Raw genomic sequence first — 23,481 nt, 5'->3', positions numbered from 1 at the left:
ACGCCAGCAGCAGCAAGAACAGATCAATTCTTTGTATTATTTAATTCACAAATCACAGAACATCGAGCTGCTCATCCTGCCAGAGACGCGCACGAGCACGTGCACATGAGGAACACCGTTAATGCAACAGAAAAGCTAGCAGACAATAGCGGCCGGCGGGCAATTGAGAGCGTTTTGCGTGAGCAACGGTATGAGCTGATGTTCCTTGGACTACCACACATCACAGACATATCCATGTAGACGTACCGCAACGATTTCACACACGAACGGGGTTTGCATTCAAATGGTGGGTCCGCGACTAGCTCGCGCTTGCCCGACCGAGGCAAACGACGAAAACAGTTGTCGCTGCCGCTTGGCCGCTGCTTATGGAAGACGGAGCATCGGCGTGCTCATTACCCGCATCGGATCGAATCGCTTTCGCCATACTCGGTGAAGTAGATGCCTGGCTCTCGTTTATGGCCGAATGCGACAAAGAAGAGAGTAAGCAAACGATTCCGGTGCGGCAAACAGTCATCCACAGGCGGAAGATAATAGGCCAAGCTTGAGGCCAATTCTTGCACTTGTTCCCTGATCGTCGTTCTCGAACTCGTTTAGAACGAGGGAGGCCTCGTTACTTTGCCTATTGCACAGGGCACGGGGCAATGTCTATACGAATGATGGTTCGATGAGCCGATTCCGACCAATCGACGCCATGCTTAAGGGTATTTCTGGCCGTGTCGCTTCTGGGTCGGCGAAAGCCGACTTAATCAGTGCACATTATTCGTTCGAAGTTTTGCGAAACCGGCCTTTCGTCGAGTTGTGCTATCTGAGCTGTACCTGGGTTTGATCGTGCTGGGCAGGAAGGCAAGTGGGCGCAAACAGCAACAACAAGTTATAATCTAAAATTGACACGTATTTCAAGGAGTGCTAAGCCCAAATAGCGCCCAAGCACCGTTTTTAACCTGGTCGAAGATCATGTATTGGCCAAGTTTTAGGTAATTTTTATTCATCGCAGGGGTCTAACTGTAGATAGTTGATAGTAGATAGAGACGGAAATTCTATCGGCGTCTGACTTGCAGAATGATTATTGTCTGATCGTAGAAGGGATTGATCTTTCACGATAGAATGAACTATTATAAATGATGAGCATTTATTAAGTAATCGTTATAACTGAATTCCTCCTCCTTGCTTCCCCAATAATTAAGGCGGTGGTCCTTTCATTAGGTTTTCTATTATATGCTAGTACAATGTAGTGTTGCTATTCGTTTTGTTCTAATGTAATTATCCAAAGCTGTGACCGAAAGTGTTCGCTTATGTGAATAGACTATAGTTACCACAACTGCGTTGATATGTGGAAACCGTAGTCCATGTATAGCGGAGCGACCTATCGGCCCTAGCGGTAGATACAACTGCCTGCTGACGACCGTTTGTGAGTGCGCGCGTAAACGTCTGACGGTGTTACCCGGCTTGCCAGAGAACTTAGCAGAACTTAGGGTTACCGATGTGATCGTAACGTCATTCGGATTTCCTTCATGAGTATTCGATCGTCCGAATCGAATATTGGTACGCATCCCTCATCTGCCGCTCCATTCTTTCATACTCCACTGTATTTCTCAGCTGCTAGCGAGTTAATTCTAATGAAATCTCTACGCGCTGGTCGTATTGCCGTCTGTGTAGAATAAAATGCATCGGCATATGGAAACGGTGGTTAACTGATCCCGCTAGCCACACCTCCTGCCCTTTCTTTTGGCTAGATTAACGCAGCAACCCCATGAGTGCGGTTAGACGCGATGGCCTTTCCTCGACTTCGCTTGCGAAAGCATGACCGGCTTTAGAACGATAGCTGGAAAACGCGCGGAAGCGCCGAGAAAATGCGTCGTTAAAAAAACAATCATCGGTGATGACAAGACGGCTCCGTCTATCTCCGCTTGCATGCAACAGGAGCATGATGCCGTGAGAAAGTTGTCTAGTAGAAGTAACTGATTGAACCACCCGTACATATCAAGAGGTGTTTGGCGTGCTCCAGCCATTTTTTGCCGTAATTCGTGTTTTTATATATTTCTTTAAGCCTCAGTCACTTTTTGACGGCCTCCATCGTATCTACACTCCGGCGGCAGGAAATTAACGTCTGGGAAATCTAGCAAGAGTATCGTTCTCAACCATTGTGGCTCCCCGACATTTCTAAAGTCCCAATTATCAACAATTTGTTCAGCATTCGTTTACTCGGTCGCTAATCATATGCATTTCTTTTTCAAAGCATAGCTCGCTCGCACGCACGTACACTTTCAGCATTGCCCTGACGGCCTGAATTGACTGTACTGCTGAACCTCTTCGGTTGTTGTTTCGCACGCGATTGCAGGATGTCAGAGACTTGCTTATCACGCACACGGTTCCGTTATAGGTTTCCCTACTCTATGGTTCCCCTTACTTCGTTTTGGGGTTCCCTCACCCGCGGTAAAATCCTTCATATTTTTATGTCCTATGAAATGTTATACATTGATTTTTTGTAAATATTGCCTGCGCGGATCACTAGCCGGCCTTAAGAGCCGCGGCGCCTGCACAAGATAAACTTCATGTCATATTATAATATGCGATTAGGCGACCCGTGCAGCGACCTCACAATTATTTGTCGTCTACCTACTTAGCTTAAATCTTTGTTCTCTATAGCTCTTCGTGGGATGCCTATTCAATTTCGACTTTACGCGTACGCCCCACAGAGCCAAATAATGGCCAGGTAAAAAATTGTGACTCGTGCAGTGAGTATCGCCTCAGATCGTGTCTCATCTTTGTCGTCGTGTGAGTAAACTCGACTGCACAAGGCATCTATCTAAACGTACCAATCGGCTAATTGTCGCCGATTTGATTAAGCTCTTGTCTTTCAAAGCTTTTTTTTTTTTGTTCTTTCTTGATGACCGCAAAAGTTCGCCGCGCGATTGTGATAAGCAGTCGCGGGTAGTTGGTGGACTAATGGTACAGACTTACTATGGCTGCACGTGGTACACGCCAGTCGTTGACTGGGGCACGAGACTGTCGTATCGGCGACAGTCGCCGGTTGATTGTTTTTGATGGGTGACTCCCACGTCCTTGTCCCGTCTCCTTGGCACGCGCCGTCGGGTCGGTCTATTGCATTTTATACGTTCCGCTTGAGACTACGTTTTAGCTACTTTGTGACACAGGGGAGATCCAGGCTCTACAGGATAGTAGCGTAATAACGGTTAGGCGCGTATTTCAACTTTCATGCCGGTTTCCGCCGGTTGTTGGTTTAGCTCAGTCACTGTCGATTTACTGCTGTGCTACATAGAGCGACGATTATTATAATGACATTCCTGCGGCCGTGAGGCTTGAAGGCGCGAGTCGTCTGCGTTCGTTAAGCATAGCATCAGTAAACTTGAGCTAGCTCGTGCCATAGCAAACTACCTAATGCCTGAGCAGATGCCTTATTCTAACAGTTTTAACTTTATTTCCCCGGCGTTCTTTGCTAAGCAATGATTGCTGTTGAAGATTTGAGCTCGGCTAACCCTCACCGACGCCCACTGGTAAAGTTGTCGTGGCCTGCCTGAACCGCTCGACGTTCTTGCTGACTGAAGTGTTGCAACCTTTCGTCTGACTAATCCCTTCAGACGTCACGCACCAGCCAGTTGTTCTTTCGACGTTCGCTCTCAGTAGAAAACCTGTGATAGTTCTTATTTGTAAGCAAGAGATGCGTGGCAGCAATATGGGTAATGGGTGTGAACTTTTTTATTCCAGTGGAATCTTTGATATCATTATATACATATATATATATATATAGGCTAGAAACTGATGAAGACGGTAGAAGAGGGCTCTACACTGTTCGAGACAAAGTGGTACCGGCCATTTCTGCGCCACCTAATTGTGTCATGTAGACCTGTGGAAGCAGTAGCTGTTTTTGGAACAATACCTGTCATCTAGCCAAACGTGAGTACGAGCAAAAATTCGATGGAAAGATTGAAAGCGGGAACGACATAGAGAGGAAGAGCTAACAGTAGTAAATGATAAAGGGAATTACGGGAAGCGACCAAGCACCATCGTTTGATTATGAACAGCGAACAGCGCCTGTAGACGGACGCGCGCTTGGTAATGATTTTATGTTGAAAGGTTAACCATCCAGAAATCATTGTCTGGTCTTTATTCCACGAGACACTGCTACCAACTAGTCTGTGGCATTAGTTCCTCGACAGTTTTACAAATGGAATGATACATAGAGATAATATCTAGAGAAGAAGGAAGAGATATGAAGAGAGCTGGTCAGAATGCAAACAGCGAGAAACAAAGACAGGCAGCAAGTTGCGGAACATTTGCCGAGCTGTCGTAGTTCAGCGTAATTCGTATTACGACTGCTACCATTACAGCCATCAAACTATTATTATTATTGCCAAAAGTAATAGTAATGTTGTAGAGAAGTACATCAAGTTCGCGAGCACTCATGTACCTGATCTCTTATTGGCGGCGACGTCGCAAAGTGTGTTGAGTGCCGCCTGCCATCGTTGGCCCGTCTGCCCGGGCGCTGGCGGTCCTTGACCGCCACCACATATTAGCCACAAGCACCATCATGCCGCAGTATTTACCTAAACGATCGTCGTATTGTCGCTGCCGTCATGGTCTTCATCGCTGTCGCCATTGTCGTCGTAAAACCGGCGAAACAGAGTGGCGCTGTCGAACAAGAGCGGGTTGTTCCTACTCCCAAAGCCGGTTCCACTAGACGCAATAGCACTTTGTTTCGAGGGGATAACCTCCGACAGCGGTATGGGCGTCGTAACCGCCGCCGCCTGTAACTACTAACACTACCGCGACCGTGGGTAACGATTACCGCAGCTACAATCAATAGATAAGCGTCCTGCACTAATGCTACAACGCCACAACGAGTATCAGCCTCTATCAAGCTTCGGCAGCGGGATTCTGCTGTTCCACCTAGCAGGTCTACTTCAGTGGTCAATCGAGTGGTTATTTCTAATCAATGTATGCCATGCTTTTCTTCCACCTCAGACAACAGATATACGTTCGTACATTTGCATCGAAAGGAAAAAGCTATGGACAAGGGTAGGTGGGGATGGGGAAAAGGAGAGGGGAACGGGGAGGTGGCAAACACTAAGTGGCACGATTTAGTGGCAGGACATCCAGGCCAACCCTTAATGGCCGGTGACCGATTCCGCCGCTTGTTCCATCATTCTCTTCGTAATAGTACTGGCATAGTAATGCTTCTATGAGTCTAACTGTATCTATGTGTATCTCTTTCTATGCGTCTGGCTAGAAGCCCTATGTAGCCATGTCGTTTCTGCTATGTACAAGAACACTATGTGTCGTTCGATCGGTCGGTCGCTCGGTCTATTCTCTACGGTACGACTGTCCGCTTGTGGGGGAACAGTAGCAGGCCAAGCCAGACCAGGCTAGACCGCATCATACCGCATTTTAGCTGCAGTAGCATCTCGGACGGTAGCAATTGTCGCCGATATTTGCTTGCCAATAAGAGCAGCAGCGCTAGCGGTAACATGTTCGTGCATGCACCGGTTGTCGTCACATTTCCCAGGAAAGAGAAGATAAGCGAAAAGACGAAGACAAGAAACCTGTTTAAGGGAAAGCCGTGCCGTTTGACCGCTCTTTGCCTGCCGCTGCTCTTACTATGTCCCACTGCTGGCGAGCGGACAGCATTGCCGCTGCTACTGCTTGTTCCGCCGGGATCTACATCTACTTTTCTAGGAGTTTCTGTTTCGGCTAATGTTCCCGCCGCTTCCAATGGCATTGCCGTTATAGATGTGTCCATCGTTGTTGTCTTCGCCACCGCCCCTCCACTATCTAATAGTTGTCAGCAATGGCGTACCGATGCCTACTGGCAGGCCCGGACGTGCGTGCGAGGGCTGCCAACGAACAACATCTACTGAAAAAGGGCCAGCGGGATGGAGTGCTAGCAAGCGAACGTTGTAGCCGAATGCCGGCTGGCCAAGCGTCGATAGTCAGTGATCGTCCTTCGCCCCTCTGTCGATTAAGCGGCAGTTAGTTCCATTTGGTAATAACTTGTCTTTTTCATAGTCGAAGAACGTTAGATGGAAAGTGTTAGTGGCAGCAGCAACTGTAGTGATCGCGCAGTCTACAGATTTTCAGCCGCCAGAAGTATTAGACAGGTAGCAGCTACAGATAAGCAGTCGACAAGCGCTGACAAAGCGTTAGCGATAGCCGCGTTGAACGAATCTCGTAGTTAAATCCAAAGGAGTCGCGTTGTTATAGCGAAGAGGTGTGGATGGAAGGGTCCGCACACTACAGACAGAATACTGCAGGACCATCAAGATATATGTATATATATATATATATATATAGAGCGAGAGAGAGAGAGAGGAGGGAGAGAGAGAAAAATAAGGGTAAAAAACAGTGAGAGAACGGTTTAGATTTAGGTCGGGAGTCAAACAGATGTATACTTGATGTTTCATCCGATTGTGTGAGAGAAACAGTGGCCGAGTGAGAATGGTGAGGGCCTCGTCGGCCTCCGCTTTTGTTCTACTACTACTAGGAGCACCCTACTAGGAGTTACCCATTCTTTTCCTGTCATCCTTCCGATGCCGCTGCCCACAGCAACATCATTCATTTACCATTATTACCGTTTACCAACATCGACACACATACGAGCCTCAGTTCGAACCAGCGCTCTTTCGCTTGTCATTGCTTTCAGGTTCGTTCATTCGTCCGTCCGTCCATCTGTCCTTATTTGCTTGTTTTCTCTGTCTTCCTTGTTTTCTTCAACGGCGGCGGTACAAACTTTCATTCCTCTGTATCGGGAAAGCTTGTTCGATACCTAGATCGCACGGTCGCTGGTCCGCGCGTCCACTCTCTTCGGCTTTAGTTTCACTATGCTCTCGGTCGGGCACCATCACCGATGCCTCATTTTCTTAACACAGCCTTCGGATGCTGACTAGTGAAAGGTTAATTGTTCCTTTTAACGATCCTCATGCGTCTCTTCTGCAAGAGTCTATCTGCCTTTTACAATGTCAGCCTATTATTCTATAATACCACCATCTGCCTACAGTATACGTGTGACCACGGGCTGCGAGTTTCTTCGCTATAAAGCGACACAGCGAAAGAAACAAATAGAGCGAGAAGAAAGAAGCTCGTACACAGCATGCACTACGTGCTGTTGACAATCCAAAGTATCTATTCGACGCGAGAAAGTAAGTGGGAGAAAGGGAAAGTTAGATAGATAGAGAGAGAAAGAGTCGTTTTCGTAGGAGTTTTATTGATATTATCGTAGTATCCAATAACTAAGCGGTCCGATAGCTGGTCGATTTTACGAAAGTTATTATTAGTGACGTTCTCTAGCTGTCGTTGCCGCTTCCCTCGTTTCATGTTAAAAAATATTTCGAACTTCAGGTCCTTCAGGAACTTCAGGAGGAACTTCATCAGATGACTGACATTCACTACAAAAGTAATTGTATATGGAATTCATAGAGCAGTGGATGGTCTCTTCTACTCCGACCCGTTCCTCTGTTCTCTTCTTGACAACAAAACATACAATTGGATAGTGCTTTTTGAGATAAGATATAATCACGTTTAGCATAACAGTCTTCAGATGCAGTTAACGTCAAACATGATTTTCTGTTTAGAAAATAATTTTCTATTTTCAGCGATTCTCAATCACTGTGTCTTCATACAGTCCCTCGCCAGTCATTCAATTTCTAGTTCAGCGTAAATATGAAAAGACCGTTTGTCGTTAAGCGCTCCCGTCTGTTCATGTGTCCGCATCCTGGACGTTCCGCGAGGTATCTATTATCTAAAAAAACGTAATGATGATTTTTATTTATCTATATATAATGCACATGCTGTACTGCTGCAAAAACGATCGCCAGTACGACTTTTGCTTCTCCAATCGATTTTTCTTTGTCCTTGAGTTTTCCAAAACTACAAGTACGCACTCAGATAGATATGGCTATGTCTAAAGCTAACGATCGTCGACAAGAATAGCTATCAATGAATACAGACCACGATACCTAACAATACATCTGACCCCTTCTGTTTTATCGTACCAAACGCATCTTCAACTCGCACTTTGCATTTCGCGCATTCTAAATCGTCGTCTCTCATGATATCTAGCCACAGACCAACATCTAAAGTCGTGTGCCATAAACGGGAACACGAACGGTTATGCCAACGGTAGTAATGTAGACAGCTACCGGTGCGGCAGTGATGATACGTACTCGGGCTGATGACGTGGCCGATGACAGCGGCACACGTCCACGATGCAGACGGCAGCGACTGCCATTTCTGCAGGCCTATTTTTTGCTCGGTCCTTTTCATTTTTTACCTCTTATGGAAAGGTGGCAGACAGGCCAATGCCGCATCTGCTGCTGTCTGTCGAAAGAATCGATCGATTTTGTTGCTACAAGCAATAACGCCGTTGATACCGCGCGCTCTCGCCTACCTTCTGCCCCCGTTTTGGTCAGCGGCTGGTCGGTTGACTGGTAATGGTTGTTCGTAGAAGAAGGCGGATCCCTTCTTCATCGTATCTTTCCTGTCTTGTTTGGTGGGTTCAACATGGTCACTCCCTTCTACATCCCACACTGTGCTCTTCTCACGCCTTTACCCCCAAATAGTTTGATGCTTACTCGCCACTGGAATCCATAGGTCTAAGAGTGCACAATGGGACATTGGAAGCGGTAGCAGCCACCGTCCCAGAGGCCGTCAGGCGGTTAGGAAAAGTCCGACAGATTGTAGGGCTACTCTGGTGCCAGTGAGCGCCATCGGCTAAATCGACACTGAAGAAGGAATATTTTGGGGCGCTGTTGCTATTTCTGCTACTGCTGTTGCCGCTGTGTGAACTCTTCTAAAGCTACATCGCTGAGCTGGTTTAAAATTACTAAAAAATCCTTTGCTGTTGTGGCGGCTGTCTTGCATCGGGTCTTTGCCGCCAAGCAAATCGACAAGAATCAGGAAGACGATAGGACAAGCAAAAGCATACGATGAAAATAACGTGCAGACACCGCCGGAAACTCTAAGTCTCTCTCTCTCTCTCTCTCTCTCTCTCTTTCCGCACTTAGTGCAAGCAAAGGAGCTGGATCTGTTTCGGTGCTTGGAAGCAAACCCCCGCACTTCGCGGTCCCATTTTTCGTATAGTCCAGATATAATGGGAGCCTAAAAGTCGGCAAAGTTAGCAGCGGGAGCAGAAAACTGGTAATAGCTGCGGCTATTAGCGGTCAAGGTGACAGTAATGACAAGCAATAGCGTATTGCTAAAGCTAACTACGACAACATTGACGTCGACGGGTCGTTGCACGAACGGCAGGCAAGCAGGTGACAACTGCGAAAACGAGGTGGCCGGGTGGATGCGAGTGGATCATGGAGGGTTAGACGATCGGGGATCGGTTTAGAAGTAAACATCGGGAGCAGAGGTAATGGGAGTCGAAATAACACTGCTAATCTTTTAATGGCTCTTCCGAATCCATTCCCGGCGGTTGAATGACACACGGAGGATGAACAAAGACAGTATAGGTGCTTCGTAATTTTATTGTGGGGTATTAGGAGAGAGGAGGTGATTTCAAGGCTACTTTGGTAGCAGCCAATGCTGTTGATCAAACCGAACACTGAAGGAAGAGAGATGAATAGAGAAGAAGGTCGAGGCGGCAAAAAAAGCAATGAACCAAAGTTGCGCCGCGATGCAACGTGCCTTTTCGCCTTTGACAGTTTCAATTATCGTCTTGCCACCGGATGCGCTAGCGCTGCTACTTTTACCGGTGCTGCACTGCGACGAATTTTGGCAGATTTTCACAAGCAAAACTGGCCAGCGATTTTTCCAGTCTATAATGAAACCATAACAGAAAATAAGGAGATGCTGAGAAATGTAATAGTAACAATAATGTAATAAGACTATGCACGCGTGAGAACGACAATGAAGGGGACGGCGACGACTGCATCTCTTTGGAAGAAATCCAGCAGCATTCATTGGGTATTATCAGCAAGTATGTTCGTTGATATATATATATCATGTATACACAAACACATGCACAACTAAGAACACGCAGACAGAAACGTATGTATTTACGTATGCTTTGTGTATGTAAGAAATGTATGTTTTTTTGTAGGTCGCATGTATACGACCTACACAAGCGGAATCATCATATACGTAAGCTGAGTGCCCACGTGAGCAAATACGGAAATCAGCTCATCGTTTCTTTTGTATAACGCTACTCGATCACCTTAGCCGTCGCCGATCGGTCGATCCGTCTATCGGTTCAGGCTCTACTAACTGGCGTGCATGTTTCAACTTAAAATTTTCTATTTACTTACAACTATTTGCTGCTTCATTGTTAGCATTACCAATAAAGTGCTGAGTGGTGCAGTGAAGCTAAAAGATGCAGAAATTTTCTTCGGTACGTATAAACATACACATATCCGCTGATTTATCCTGTACGTACTTATTTCTCACACGGGCGAAATCATATGCGATGCAATTCGTATTATCTAGCCACTTAGCCGGCTGATGTTAAAACTACTGCACCAATTAGGCACACACCTTCAGCTTAGGTGCTATCAGTACCAGTTAAGGAAGCAGTTACGCCAGGTGACTCGACAGCTACACGTACATTAATCAGGACGACGTTTTTTGTTGGGTTTGGCCAAACCTGGACCCTTTAACGCCTTCTTCAAAGAACGATGACAGCAATAATACTTAGCGGCGGCGGCGGCTTCTGGCGTTAGGACGCAACTGTCCGTTGATAGTTTGCAGTTGAGGGACAGGTGAGATTAGTGATATAGTGATGGCGCTGAACTTGCGGCCGCACGTCGATTCTGCCAATCGTACGTCTGAAACTATTCGGCATCATGGCGGTGAAATAGAGGTCATTCTGATAATGGCGATCTTCTCATTTCTGCGACTACCATTGGCATTGACTCCTCAGATAGGGTGTTGCTGTTACTGCGTGTCTGAAGTAACGAACGACTTCGTGATGCGGCTGTTAGCCACGATGACCCGACCATGGACGAATGGACAAACATCGGCCAGAGGCAGCGCCGAACATATACTACCAGCAGCACAGCAGCAGCGGCGGCGGCGGCGGCGGCGGCGACCGCGCCGGTGTTAGCGAAAACGCTGTCAGAGTCTACAACGGCAGTACACGTTTTTCTGCTGTTTCGTTTTCTGCAATCTTGACTGGCGGAGGTTGGCCAGTGTATCCACACCCGTGAAGTGGCTCAAGGGATGCGATCCGATGGCAACAGTGAGTGACGTACTAACAGAAGGGTGGGTGGAGCAAGTGAGATGTGCCCCTAAAGCCCGCAATACAAGTTAACCAGTGGAAGTCCTAGTAAGCCTTAATCTGCTTAGCTGCCAAACATATGTATACAGATCGAAAGAATTCAGGCATTGTTTCGATTCTGTAAGTGCTGGTGTCCTGGGCTGGGCTGACTCGCGAAAGCTGGTGTTACGCGCAGCAGTAGGGTCTCATAATAGGGGACATAACCAAGATATAAACATGATTCCGTAAGCCGAATGTAGCTATTCAAACTGTTTCTCGCCAAACTAGATGCAAATTCTAGGACAACAGCATATAAAAATGGAATTCGTAGCGCGCACTCCCTTATACGCAATGATTTTCATGAGTGCTAGAAAAAACAATCGTTTCCGGTAAGCATCTACACCGAATACAAAAAGGCAGAAATCAAAACCAGCCGCTCCTGCTTTCTCTCGTTAACAATATCGATATATATGTATATATAGATAAGTGCGAGCGTGATCAGATATCCTTACTTATTCACCCGTATGCAAGCTATGATACCCGTATATAAAAGAAGCCAGCGAATCGCACGACGACGCAAGCACTTTTCAATCTGCTTCGGCGTTTTCGCCTTGGGTAGCAGTGACACCAATAATGAAACAGCAACGATATCGATGTACAGCAAGCATGTCGACGCTTACTCATCTTCCTCTAAGTACATCCATAAAAAGCACAGTTTAACGAGGGATCTCATGACGACAAAACGAATGAGGGAAAAAGAGGAGCAAAAGGAGCAGGCGAAGGAGGAGGGGGAGGAGAAGGCCGAGGAGGCCACTGGGCTACTAAATCCGCTAAAGTGTTTGCGCCATTCGTTAGCCACCGATAAACGAAACACGATACGATACGACTCTCCGGCGGCTGCTGCCAGCACGGATAAGAATATACCATCTTTTCTTCTACACACTCTCTCCAGTCCCCTCTTCCCCTATCTCTCGTTCCCTGAACGATAATAACGAATGTGTCGCTCACGAAAAGGCAATACGGCAACAGCATTTATTCGTTTAAGACGCTGCCTTTACTTCGTTACCGTTGGTGGCTTCAGGGGCGGCAGCAGCCTCAACAGCAGCAGTGGTAGCGCCCGCGAGAGCAACAGTAACAGAAAATATTGTAGCAGTTACCGTTCGTGGCGGCAAACTTTCTGTGTAGTGGCGTTCGCTGCCCTGTGCCCTGGTCACGGCGAGGCGGTAGCTAAATCCAGCCGGTCACCGGCAGCAAACTAGTGGCCGCCGGTGCTTGCCGTAACTGCTGGCGCCCGGTGGCCAATAATGGCAGTGCGGTCTCAGCGTGCGACCAGCCAGCAAAAGTAGCCAGACAACGGACAGCGTTGATGGCAACGACTTCAGTGTACGAGTCAGTTGAGGGAGTCGCCTATGAAATACAACTCCGCAGTAATAGCGGCAGCAACATCTATGGAAAAAGCGCGACGTAGTGTCAGTCAACTCCTCGCCGGCCATAACTGGCTATAACTACTTACGATTGGCGCAGAACCGAGGTCAGCTAGTACGAGAGCTATTGGTAGACGACTGAGGACCGCTGGCCCTATCACAGATATGACATACAATATTATACGTATACCTATGACGCCAGTAGTGAACGTGCGTGCTCGTCGGCCGCTCGCCAAGTTCATCGTTCGCTAACTCGCTCGATCACCCGGCTGACGAATGCCACGTTACAACATAGCGGAAGGGAACGCACCTTTATTTTTCTATGAATAGACAAGTAAAGGCAGGTGTGGTGAGCGTGATCAACGTAAGCTATTCGTGTTATATTAGTGTCTCGTACGGATGCCTCATCATCAAGTAATCGAACGCGATCCTTCACCAACTAAGAGAGATAGAAGATGAAGTACTCAGGCAGAGCTCATGAGAACTTACTGAGTCACCTCGTTCGATCGAAACACAGCGGCATTTGTCAAATTGCCACCGCCTTGCAGCGACTCGATGCTGTTTAATGAATAGCAGGAAGACTTGTTCAAGCGTGGTCACGCAAAGCCTTATCGTAGGGGTAATTGTAAATTCAGCATCCGCATACTAGTATCTTTGACAAGAAAACAATACAAAGTAAGACTAAAGAGATACTTAACACAATTCAATATTTTGGTTTGTATCACATCCTGTATGAGAACTGTGACGTTCCCGCTGCGAAGGCCTTTCGCTTCTGTCTAATGCCGTGTCCTTGAACCACAGACTCTACCGTCGGCCGAATAGTTGTAGGTAGTTTTGGATTTGCAGGTAGATTTAGGTAGCCTGTGCACTTGACGGCGAGGGAACGGAACGACAGACGACGAAGTTTTGTGTTTATTATTCTTGTACTTCAGCATTGACGACAATCATCGCACGAGGGAACAACGACGTCGCCAAAAGTAGAGCGTTTTACATTTTTTGGTGGTCCAATAGCATATTCCATTGGAATCCATTTTTATTGCTCTACAAGCCCGTTTGTACTGTTTTATTTGGGTCAACTTGAATTTTTACCGGGTTCTGAAAATGATTGTAGTAGATCCCAAAGCTAGTATAATCAACACTTGTTAGTTATTCAGATGGGCGTTACGCTAGTCAAAAATAGCTTGCTAAACTCCAAAAATGGCTCTTTCAGTCTAATGAAGCCCGATGAATGCTCGATTTTTCTAGTGCGATAGAAATTGTTTTGAGAACAGTCTTTAACAGAATGATATAATTTCATCAAACGCACGTTTACAGCAACAGATGTGACCTAAGGCCTGATTCTTCTTCTATACAATGGACCTTTTTGCCCAAAATCGTGAATTCGAGAGGAAAAGTAGAACGATCTAGTTATTTATATAGCTATATGTGCTGTGTCGTGCTCTCAAAAAGAAAACATCGGTATGCTCTCAACGGACACGGGCTTACATTTACCGAATGTATCCAAATTCTGTGAAGTCTGGCGGCTTGATCTGATTTCGGAGGTAGTGATGCAGAATAAATTTGAGAGGTTGTTTCGCAGTTTTTAAGATAGAGCAAAATTTATCTTATTTTCGCCCGACATACCAATTTTTCGATCCTGATTTAAAGATAAAATTTGGTAATCCGAACAAAACAATAACAGCTTCTAAAGCAAAAGAAGACCTTTCCAATGGCATCTAACACTTGATTATCAGTAAACGAAAAATTCGCAAAAAGAAGCAGTAAGTAAAGGAGGCCGACAAAACGCTAACGAGGCCTTTTAGACTTCGGACGAGCTCTTATCCCGACATTTTTCTTCGTCGTCGTCTCTTTTTTCCATTAAGATCTTTTACTTCTTGGTAACCGAAGATTCACCTTATTATCCGATTGAATTATAGGTCAATGCGAACGCTCGTTCAGCTGCTAGACGTCGAAGCTTCGTTTAAATCTTCATTGCCGCTGAAGCAAGATGACGTCTTTTGCTGACTTCAAGCAGGACTGTGCTGTCAGTGTTGTGTTGTTACCGATGTTATACTTTATGTAGATGACGAAATCGTTGGTGCGACGTCCGTCATCAAAAAGTAATTGTTCGTTGAGTTTCTTGTCGTAGACAGTCAGGGGCTAATCAATCGCAGCGTCAGGGGCAGTCGGTGCTGTTGTACGAAGTTGTAACAGGTTTATAATACAACAACACCGCACGGACTGCCAGCGCCACAAAATGAATCACTACCAAATCGTTCCTCTCATCAAACATCAATGAATTATGATGAGAGGTCGTTGGTTTCGCTGCTGCCGATGTGGCCACCAGGTCTACAGCACCTCTCTGCCCATCGTACTGACGCTAATACGAAAAAAAATATGCTTATTATTATTATTGCTATTATTTAGTGTAAATAATTATAATAGCGTTAATAATTTAATAACTCTAATTTACCATGACCAAATATTACGTGTAAATAAAAAAAAGCACTACAGTAAGCGTAACGGATAAACAGATAGAGTATGGTACGGATCATGCGTCCTGGTCCAAAATCATATATTTGCTATCTATCACTGTGACAATAATAATAGCGCACCTGTACACCTGCTTCATGGTGGCTTTAATACCAGCCTTGCATATAGTTCGCGACGAAGCATATTCAAACTCAAAAGATGCGTCAACGCTAGTTCCATATTATAATCCGGTTTTTTTTTTCCTTTACAGGTAAGCGAACGTACCGTAGTTGGTAGTGAAGACGGTAACTATACCACGAGTCGACGTATCGTCATCCGCGAACGACAGCCTATTTGATACGACTCGAAATTACAGAGTTGTCGCTCGTATATAACAAAGTAATTCATAAGTTACGGCATTATGACTATTGTGCTGACTGTATCTTCGTGCAGACGATTGATGGGGATGCGTTTACTTTTACGGAGCAATTTTCGAAAAAAATAGTTTAAACAAAAAAATGCCCAAACTGTGTCAGGTGCAAACCTACTACTGATCGGTAGTACTCTTGACCATCCGCAATAGCACTTTTTATTTATGTTCGCATAGGTATCTACTATATATTTATTGATAACTCCAGCAATAAATAACATTCGTCATCAATATAGAGTTTTTTGCAATTCAATTTTACACGTACTTAGAAAGTACACGTAAATATGTACCGTTTCTCTGTGGAGTTGTATCGGCTAGCGTAGCAGTAATAACAGCTTGTTTTTCGTAACGTCGATTCGCGTATGCATGTTATACAGTGTAGCGCGCGATAGGCATCGACAGTCAACTAATCGTTTACGGCGTCACGGCATTTTCCTCCACAGAGTTCCGACGGAGAGATATGGTCACACACAACGACAGTGACGACGGTACCACTAGAGCGATCCGGCAACGAATCGACTCCGCGTACTTGTGATATGACCCTGCGAGAAACTGAGAAGGCAATCGAGAAGGCGGTGATCAAGTGGTCGAATCGTCGTCCCATGTCATCGCATAGCCTTCCTCGCTTTCAGTTTTTTCTCTTTAGAAGTAAACAAAAGGGTATGGCCTGATGGCTGATCGGCGTTGCGTTCGCTCACCGTCCAGCCGTCCACCGAACGTTTAGATACGTGCAACGGGCTCTCTTTCGTTGTTTGTCTCTAGATTTGTCGATTGGGGCACAGCGCGTACACCGCTAAGCGACTGTCGCCATCTCGACCACTGAACAAGCACTAAACGCGATACTACCCGGCAAATAGATCTGTCTTACGTACAAGTATCTTACCGTGTCAAGCATCGCTTGCTTCCGTCGCAATAATGGACGCAAGCGGCCTTGTCATCCTTCACAGGCCACAGTCCCTATTGTTGTAGCTATCCAGGCATTCCCGTGCTGGCCATGCTTATGAAGGTAATGATTGCCGCCGTCATTAGAAGCCATAGAAAGAGCAACGGCCGGTGCAGTGGCAGCATTACAGTTCCACGTTCTGGCGGCGGCCATATTACCCGACGGCGACGGCGACGGCAGCGACAACGCAATAACGATCTATAATTAAAATTATATCAAATTCGAAACCGAGCACAACTACTCTAACACACACACACCACGTGACGCAAAAGCAGAAAATAACAATAGAACGCGAACGCAACAACGAGCAACACGCGAAGTTTGTACAGCTGAAGGGGCATGGTGCATTTGCGTATTTTCACTGCCCCGCAACCGCACGGCGGCATCGGCGACGATGGCAGGACAACAATCGACGGCGAGAAACCGATGATGATAACGATGGCCAGAGTTGTTCTTATACGTTGTTGGCGACGCCTTTGTCCGTTGTTATGGTCTGGTCCGCTGGTGATGCTGCAGGTGTCGGGACTCTGAACACGTTTGAAGCCGCTCAACTCGAGCTGATATCGGCAGACGTATCTGCCGTAGAGGACAGTGACTTGTTCAGAACTGATCACCTGTTCTGCTACACGTTCACTTCCCTAGCTCGTACTGTCTCTGCTCGTTATAGCCGATCTGTTGGCGATAAGGGAGAGAAATACGACTCTAGCATAGATGTGGTATCTGCGTAGCCAGAACCGTGACCAAAACGAAAGTCCCGTTGAGCGATTTCCTTTCCCGCACTTAATATCGTAGGAGTTGTCAGGATTTCTCTTTTCTCTATCAGCTGACGCGGTGACGAGGACGACGGCGATTATGATGCAATTCTAAGACTAAAGACCCTATTAAGCACTCATAGTTGGAACCGTTTGCCGTGATTAGAATATATTCTATGTGTGATCACTAGTGGGTGGCTGGGCTTCACGTCGATCTCGTTTTTTATGTGTGGGTGGCTAGCGATTGAAATTGCGGATTGGATATTCAATCGCATTTAGGTTCTACGGGGCAGGCATGCCGGTAGACAACTAACAAACGATAATCTCTAGCAATGCGCCCCACAAGAAACGACCTGCCATTATCGCGGACGACGATATGTATGATGTTTGTGAAGATATTCTTGACAATTATGCCGCGATTATGACCGTAATCTAATGTCTCTTGATAATTATTGACGATCACTCGTCGCGATAGGCGAAATGCATTATTGTCATAGCAAAATTAACCGAACTAGCATTGATTGGCCGTCTGCGGTCGAAGAGTTCTTCAGCCTTCGGTCTGTTACCATCACACAGAATAGGGAAAAGCGAAACAACAGAGATTATACTACACTGTCAACTATTATCGAGAAGGAATCACTTTGATAAATTGTACAGCATTCCACCCATGTATAATTGCACGATAATAGGAGGAGTAGGGCTGTTAGTGAAATATAGTTTGTCCATGCGGCTGCCTCTGCCGCTGTTGTCTATTCGAGCATCGTTATATACCATACTCATCGTTGAGGTTCATAAGTTGCCACAATTGGCAAAGTACCTTTTTTTTTAGCGCTTGCTCGTCGTCGATGTCGTTACGGGATAGCGATCCGCTGTTGTTTATCATATTCATTTCATAAAGCTAAACGATCTGATGGCAAAATGACCAACCAGTCGATGAACGATGAATTCCGTCGACAATGGCCAATCGCCCAGTAGAGGAATCGAACTTTTGTGCCGCTGCTGCCGCCGCTGATACTTTTCACGTCGTGTCCGCATCACATCGTTGCTATACATTTTTATAACAATTGACCAATTCTCACAGATGCATTAGATCTGTCAAAAGTTTACAGCTGTTGCGGCGACCAAAGTCGCCGTCCCTACGGATCATCCTGTTTCTGCTGCGTCCGACGTTGGCACGATGCAACGCGCTCATTAACAATGGCCAGCTACTGTGTGAGAGGAGCATTTGTTAACGACTGTACAAAATATCAACCAACTGAAAGTTGACTCAAGTCGGAGAGACCCGTTGATAGTGCGCGCTAAATATGGTAGCGTTGGCTGCTGCTGCTGCTGCTGTGACCCATGTGGGTTGTTATTTTCTCTGGCGGAACGATGATTCGTCAGGACGAGCAGAAGCGAGGGTCAGCTTGATCGGCGATGACCGATCAAATTTGACGTCATTCTGTCGTTTTCGACCCACGCGCTAACGATGAACAAACACTTCGTCCCATTCTCGTGACAAGACTCGTTTTCGTTCTTCTTGATTGACTCAATCGGTTACCATTTTTTCAACTTGTACTCGGTGTCGTTAATACATCGACTGTTATTGTTGATGTCGTTGCTGCCATACTTGACGATAATTGTGAGGTCTAACTAGAACTTGTAAAGAGACGTTTAGACGAAGAGGAAAGGGTGAACAGTACAGCGTCGGCAGTGACTGCCGTCAACAGAAGCAGTCGTGTGGTGGCAAGAACGTTTCGATGAATAAGCAGAGTGTAATGGCGTTTCGTGGATACGAACGCAAGGGCTGGATGGAATACTTCTGGTGGGACAACAACGAAGAGAACTAGGACGTAGCAGAACCGTGTACTTAATAAGATGATAGTTACTTTATTATTTTTCCACACCTAGCAGTTGAGTGATGTGCATGTGTTTCAAAGCGCGTCTTACGCTTGAGGCCTATTTCGGGCATTTTTGTCTAGTCTTCTTCTTCCTATGTTGAAATCGTTAATTTTATCGCAGCATTATTATACATACAAGAGAAAAATTAGAACAAACGTTTTAATACCGGCATTAAACACTGCTTTAGATATCTGGCTTCCATCGCTAAAACGAAGTATATCTCGGTATCGAACCTAAGCCACCTTACGTCTTCCTCAGCCCAACACGTTACGACTGAGCCATTAAGGAGACTTAGCTACTGCCAGTCCTTATTCAGCCACTAGACTCTGAGATCGCTGGTCCTGGTGATATCTCTTTCTATTAAAGAGGCGACAGCCTCTCGATGCGGCTTTCTTCCGATACGCTCTTAGATCTTGCCCTAAAAAGGATTCTGGGTAAACTTAAAGCTCCAGCTTGTTGACAGGCTACTTCGTCATAGTAACAGCAGCACTGTAGTGCGGTACTTGGCTGGAGAAACGTCGGAGCCCGCGGCAGCTGTCAATCCACTTGGTACAAAAAACTTCGTTTATTTCTTCGCTACTCATCATTCGAACCGACGAAGGAGTGGATGATCCGGTCAGACGCTAGTCGTGTTAGTACAGACAGTGTGTTCATAAGGCTCGTTGTCTTTGCGCCATGTAGCAGATAGCAGTGGGCCTACCGCGCGAGCGCCTTTTGACTTGCGTTTCCAACTGCCTGTTTCATTCCGACGGGTACCTTCTACCACCCTCGTCAGACTAAACAGGATCAAGCGCTGGAAGCTCACTGCTCCGAAACGGATAGTAACGGTTTATAGAGTGGAGCGGTTCCTTTCCCTTTTCAAATGCCGAAAACAAATGGTACAATTCGGTAATTCAATAAACTTAGTTTACTGAGCAAAGCGTCTCTTGGCTTTGTGCAGGATGTTCGGGTCAATGGTGCCCTGTAATTAAAATCTTACCCTAATTATCTCTGTCGTTCTCGTTTTATCGTCATCTTTATATTTTTCTGTACTCATTTCTCCCTTGCTAGAAGCATCTTCATTGTTCCAGAGATCAACAACATGTGTTAGACAGATTTATGTTCTTGTTTCACTCCTTTTTCTGTTTGATAAAATTCGTAACCTCCCGATGCGAGTGATCATGTTATCTGTTCACACAGCTAGAACACAGGCGTTTTGCCTGTACTTACTGCTAGGCTTATCCTTCGAGCCTTAATGCAGCTACCTCATTTACAGATGATTATCCGTATCTGTGATATGAAGAGCGTACGCCTGAAAGGGTTACTTTGGGGCTTGCTCGCGCAGTCGATCATATATCGTGTATACACACAGGCGGAGTTGCTACATGAGCCTGTGGTAGGCCCCTCTATTACGACGGCATCCTCTCTTATTTGTGCTAAAAAGTACTTGTATGTTGTAGTCGCTTTGCTAACATAACCTAGCCTACTCTACCGTATCCTATCTTTAGTTAGGTAGGAGCAACGCTGTTTTCATCGTCGAATCGGTTGTGAGTGAGCTTTTGCTGTCCGTGTCTCGGCGTACGATGTCTCTCGAGACGCTTAGTCATCGTCGCTGGGTGTCGTCGTCACAAACTTGATACGGCACTAGAAATATATGGCACTTTTTTCTGCCTTGTCTCGCGGGAAATAAAAACACTGCTACCAAGAAAGAAAGGAGGGAGCTTAGCGATCAAGAACTTAGCAACAGTGAATCTCATCCATCCGCCTAATGCTAGCAGGCACAAGCAGCAACATCAACGTCGAAAAGCCATATTTTAACAGCAGCTATCTACTCTATAGTTAGAGCTTAGTTATCGCATATTTGGCGTCGTATTAGAGGACCGGTAGTAATGGTCAGGTTAATGGTAGTTGTGTCCCATCGTTTAGAAGCAAACAGCACATAATTCTCGAAATAGAGCGAAAAGAACATCAAACGCAGTCTTCAGTGCCAGCAGCTCGCTCCTACTAGTTTCTTGCTTTACAGACAACAACCGAGTACGGTTAACTATTGCTACCTGCAAACGTTAAGCTACTTGCTAGGCGGGCAAGCAGCTTGAGCGACTCATGAGATGCCCCTTGCTTGCCTCGCCATTAACACTGCCAGCAAGGCACCTGCTTAGGCTGTTGCTATTCTACTCGGTAGCAAATTGTCGCATATGATCATGGATGGCTTAGAGGATCCGTGCCATGATAATCGTTGTACCGCTATCCGGAGCTCTGTATCGTACAGGCATAAGCATGGCTGTCATCGCTGCCTGTGCGTGCCGCCACCCTACGGCCACTTCGTTGGCATCATCTTTCCTGGTGACAACAACTACTCTGACCACCAGCGCATTGGCTACGACTGCTAGCGTTGCTACCGTTTCCATCATGTCCACGGCGGGAGAATAGCGTCTTGCTTCCTATATTATACTATATAAGCTACAGACACAGCGCTCGAGCGCAAGCCAACCAAGTACTACTTAGCCAGTAAACCGTAACATAAGCATTAATTCGTTAAGCTGAAACAACAACGTCATTTTTGCCTGTAATCGTTTAATGCTCACTCGCCGAGGAACTCGTTGCGCGAGTTTTTCGCTGAAAACGACCCGTGATGGTGCCTTACTAAATTTTTATCCACACAGCTATCAATCAGAAAGTCCCCACCAGTTCTATATTTAAATATATACATCGGTTCATCGGTTCTGATCATGCTATCTCTTGCTTCTTTGCTAATCAAGCAAGCTTCTCTCAAGATGCTGTACAAGTAAAACGGAGCTGAGTCATACCAAATACATGGCCATTGTCCCGTTAAGCATAAATGTTGTCGTTTTTCCCTTCCTGCCATCATTCCCTGTTGCACCCAGTCTCTCTCTCTCGCGCGCGCGTGCGCTCTGCCTTTTCTCTCTGCTTGTCTAACTCCTTTCTGTCCTGTTTCGCTGTCGCTTGTAAGCTTCACTGCCCCGCTAAAAACAAATTGTGTCAATTGGAAGCAGTAGTACTAGAAGCAGGCGACTGAGCAGCGCACCATTTGTTCCAAGTGTCCGTTAAGGCACTAACGGCAAAGTTAGAAGCAGCCAAGATAATTACGGTCATGATGGTCGCCCGAAGTGGCAGGCACGGTCCTGTCGCGTCCTGCCCTGCTACAATGCGACCTGAGCCTGCAATGGACAGCAGATCACAAAAAAGGTATGAAAAGAAAAAACCAAAAAGATTGCTGAGATAGACGGAGGCTACCAGTCGACCTAACTCGTCCCGTCCGGCGTTGCCACTAAGTTCGCTAATTCAACCGAGATCGATATTACTACTGCAATCACACCCACTTCCGACCGACACCCATCAACGCCATTTCATTCCTCCGCTCCACCTTGCTAGTCTTGTCGCCTTTAGCTTCCTTCCAGTCGTGTTCGTCCTTTACGCTTGATATATCCGGAGCATTGTTTGGCTGTTCCTCTTCACGCGATGTCGATGCCTGCTGCTGCTCCGCCACTGTTGATCTCTCTTTGTTATATCTTCTACTCGCTAGCTTCCACTATTTTTCAATATTACCATGTACCGGGACTAACAGGGACTGCCTGATAGGCACAGGCCAGGCGCTCACTGGCTCACGACGCTCCAGTGGTGCTGCCATCCTTGCTCTTGCAAAAGGGCCTTTCCACTCTTTTTATTTTGACTCCCGTCTGCCGTCCGCTTAGCCAAACAGGTTCCCGCCCACTGGTGCTGCTCCTAAAGCTACTGCCACTCAATTCGCTCCTGAACGCCTGAAAGAAACATTCATTGAGTGTTATTCGTTGTTGTCATTGTCGTTATCGTTGGGCTAGAGCCGGTCGGTCGTGTGGTCGTCGGCCTGCTGCCGCTAGGCAAGAACGGCCATCGATGGCCATGCCGGTGCGGCTGCTGCTAGACAAGCGGAGTATCAATGTGTGTATACAATCTAGGCATTACCTCGGCCTTCTGTTGCTCCTCTCCATTGCTTTCTGTGCGCTATCTATCGGTCGTTCAGATCGCTGACCCGATCAAGCTGCTATCGCTAGCCAGGCAGCGTTGCGTTTAAGGGGGCGGATACTATCGCCGCCGCCGCCGCCGCCGCCGCCGCCGCCACCACCAGCTCGTTCAGCAGAAAAAGCAGGCTTTTACATTTCAAACCTCTGCCCTCCATCTGCATCTCGTAATGTGCTAGTGTTGTCTGTTTTACTATTATAAAAGTCTACATATGCAACAGTCGGCGAACTGTGAAAAAGGGGCTATATATGTATATAAACATATAATATATAAATATAATAATGTCTATAGATAATGACGATGATAATTGCTATTTATTTCACAAAGTCTTGTTCATTTCTGTGTTTAGGTAAATAATGAACGTACAAAAGTAACACTGAGCATCTTTATAT

At 46.3% G+C, this 23,481-nt stretch overlaps 1 protein-coding gene across 1 annotated transcript in view; it reads left to right on the top strand.

The window, feature by feature from the left end:
- The window catches only part of LOC111264448 (uncharacterized), a 257,234-nt gene extending 241,483 nt beyond the window's left edge, over positions 1 to 15,751 (top strand). The window contains exon 4 of the mRNA XM_086970084.1: positions 15,356 to 15,751. Within this exon, the coding sequence (XP_086826210.1) occupies positions 15,356 to 15,359 (4 nt within the window). The 3' untranslated portion in view covers positions 15,360 to 15,751. The remainder of the gene's footprint in view (positions 1 to 15,355) is intronic.
- The last annotated feature ends 7,730 nt before the right edge of the window (positions 15,752 to 23,481 follow it).

This window comes from Varroa jacobsoni, unplaced genomic scaffold (genome assembly GCF_002532875.2).
Source record: "Varroa jacobsoni isolate VJ856 unplaced genomic scaffold, vjacob_1.0 scaffold_859, whole genome shotgun sequence".
In the NCBI taxonomy this organism is placed as follows: domain Eukaryota; kingdom Metazoa; phylum Arthropoda; class Arachnida; order Mesostigmata; family Varroidae; genus Varroa; species Varroa jacobsoni.
Note: the sequence above shows the minus strand (reverse complement) of the source record. Positions and strands in the feature narration are given on the sequence as shown.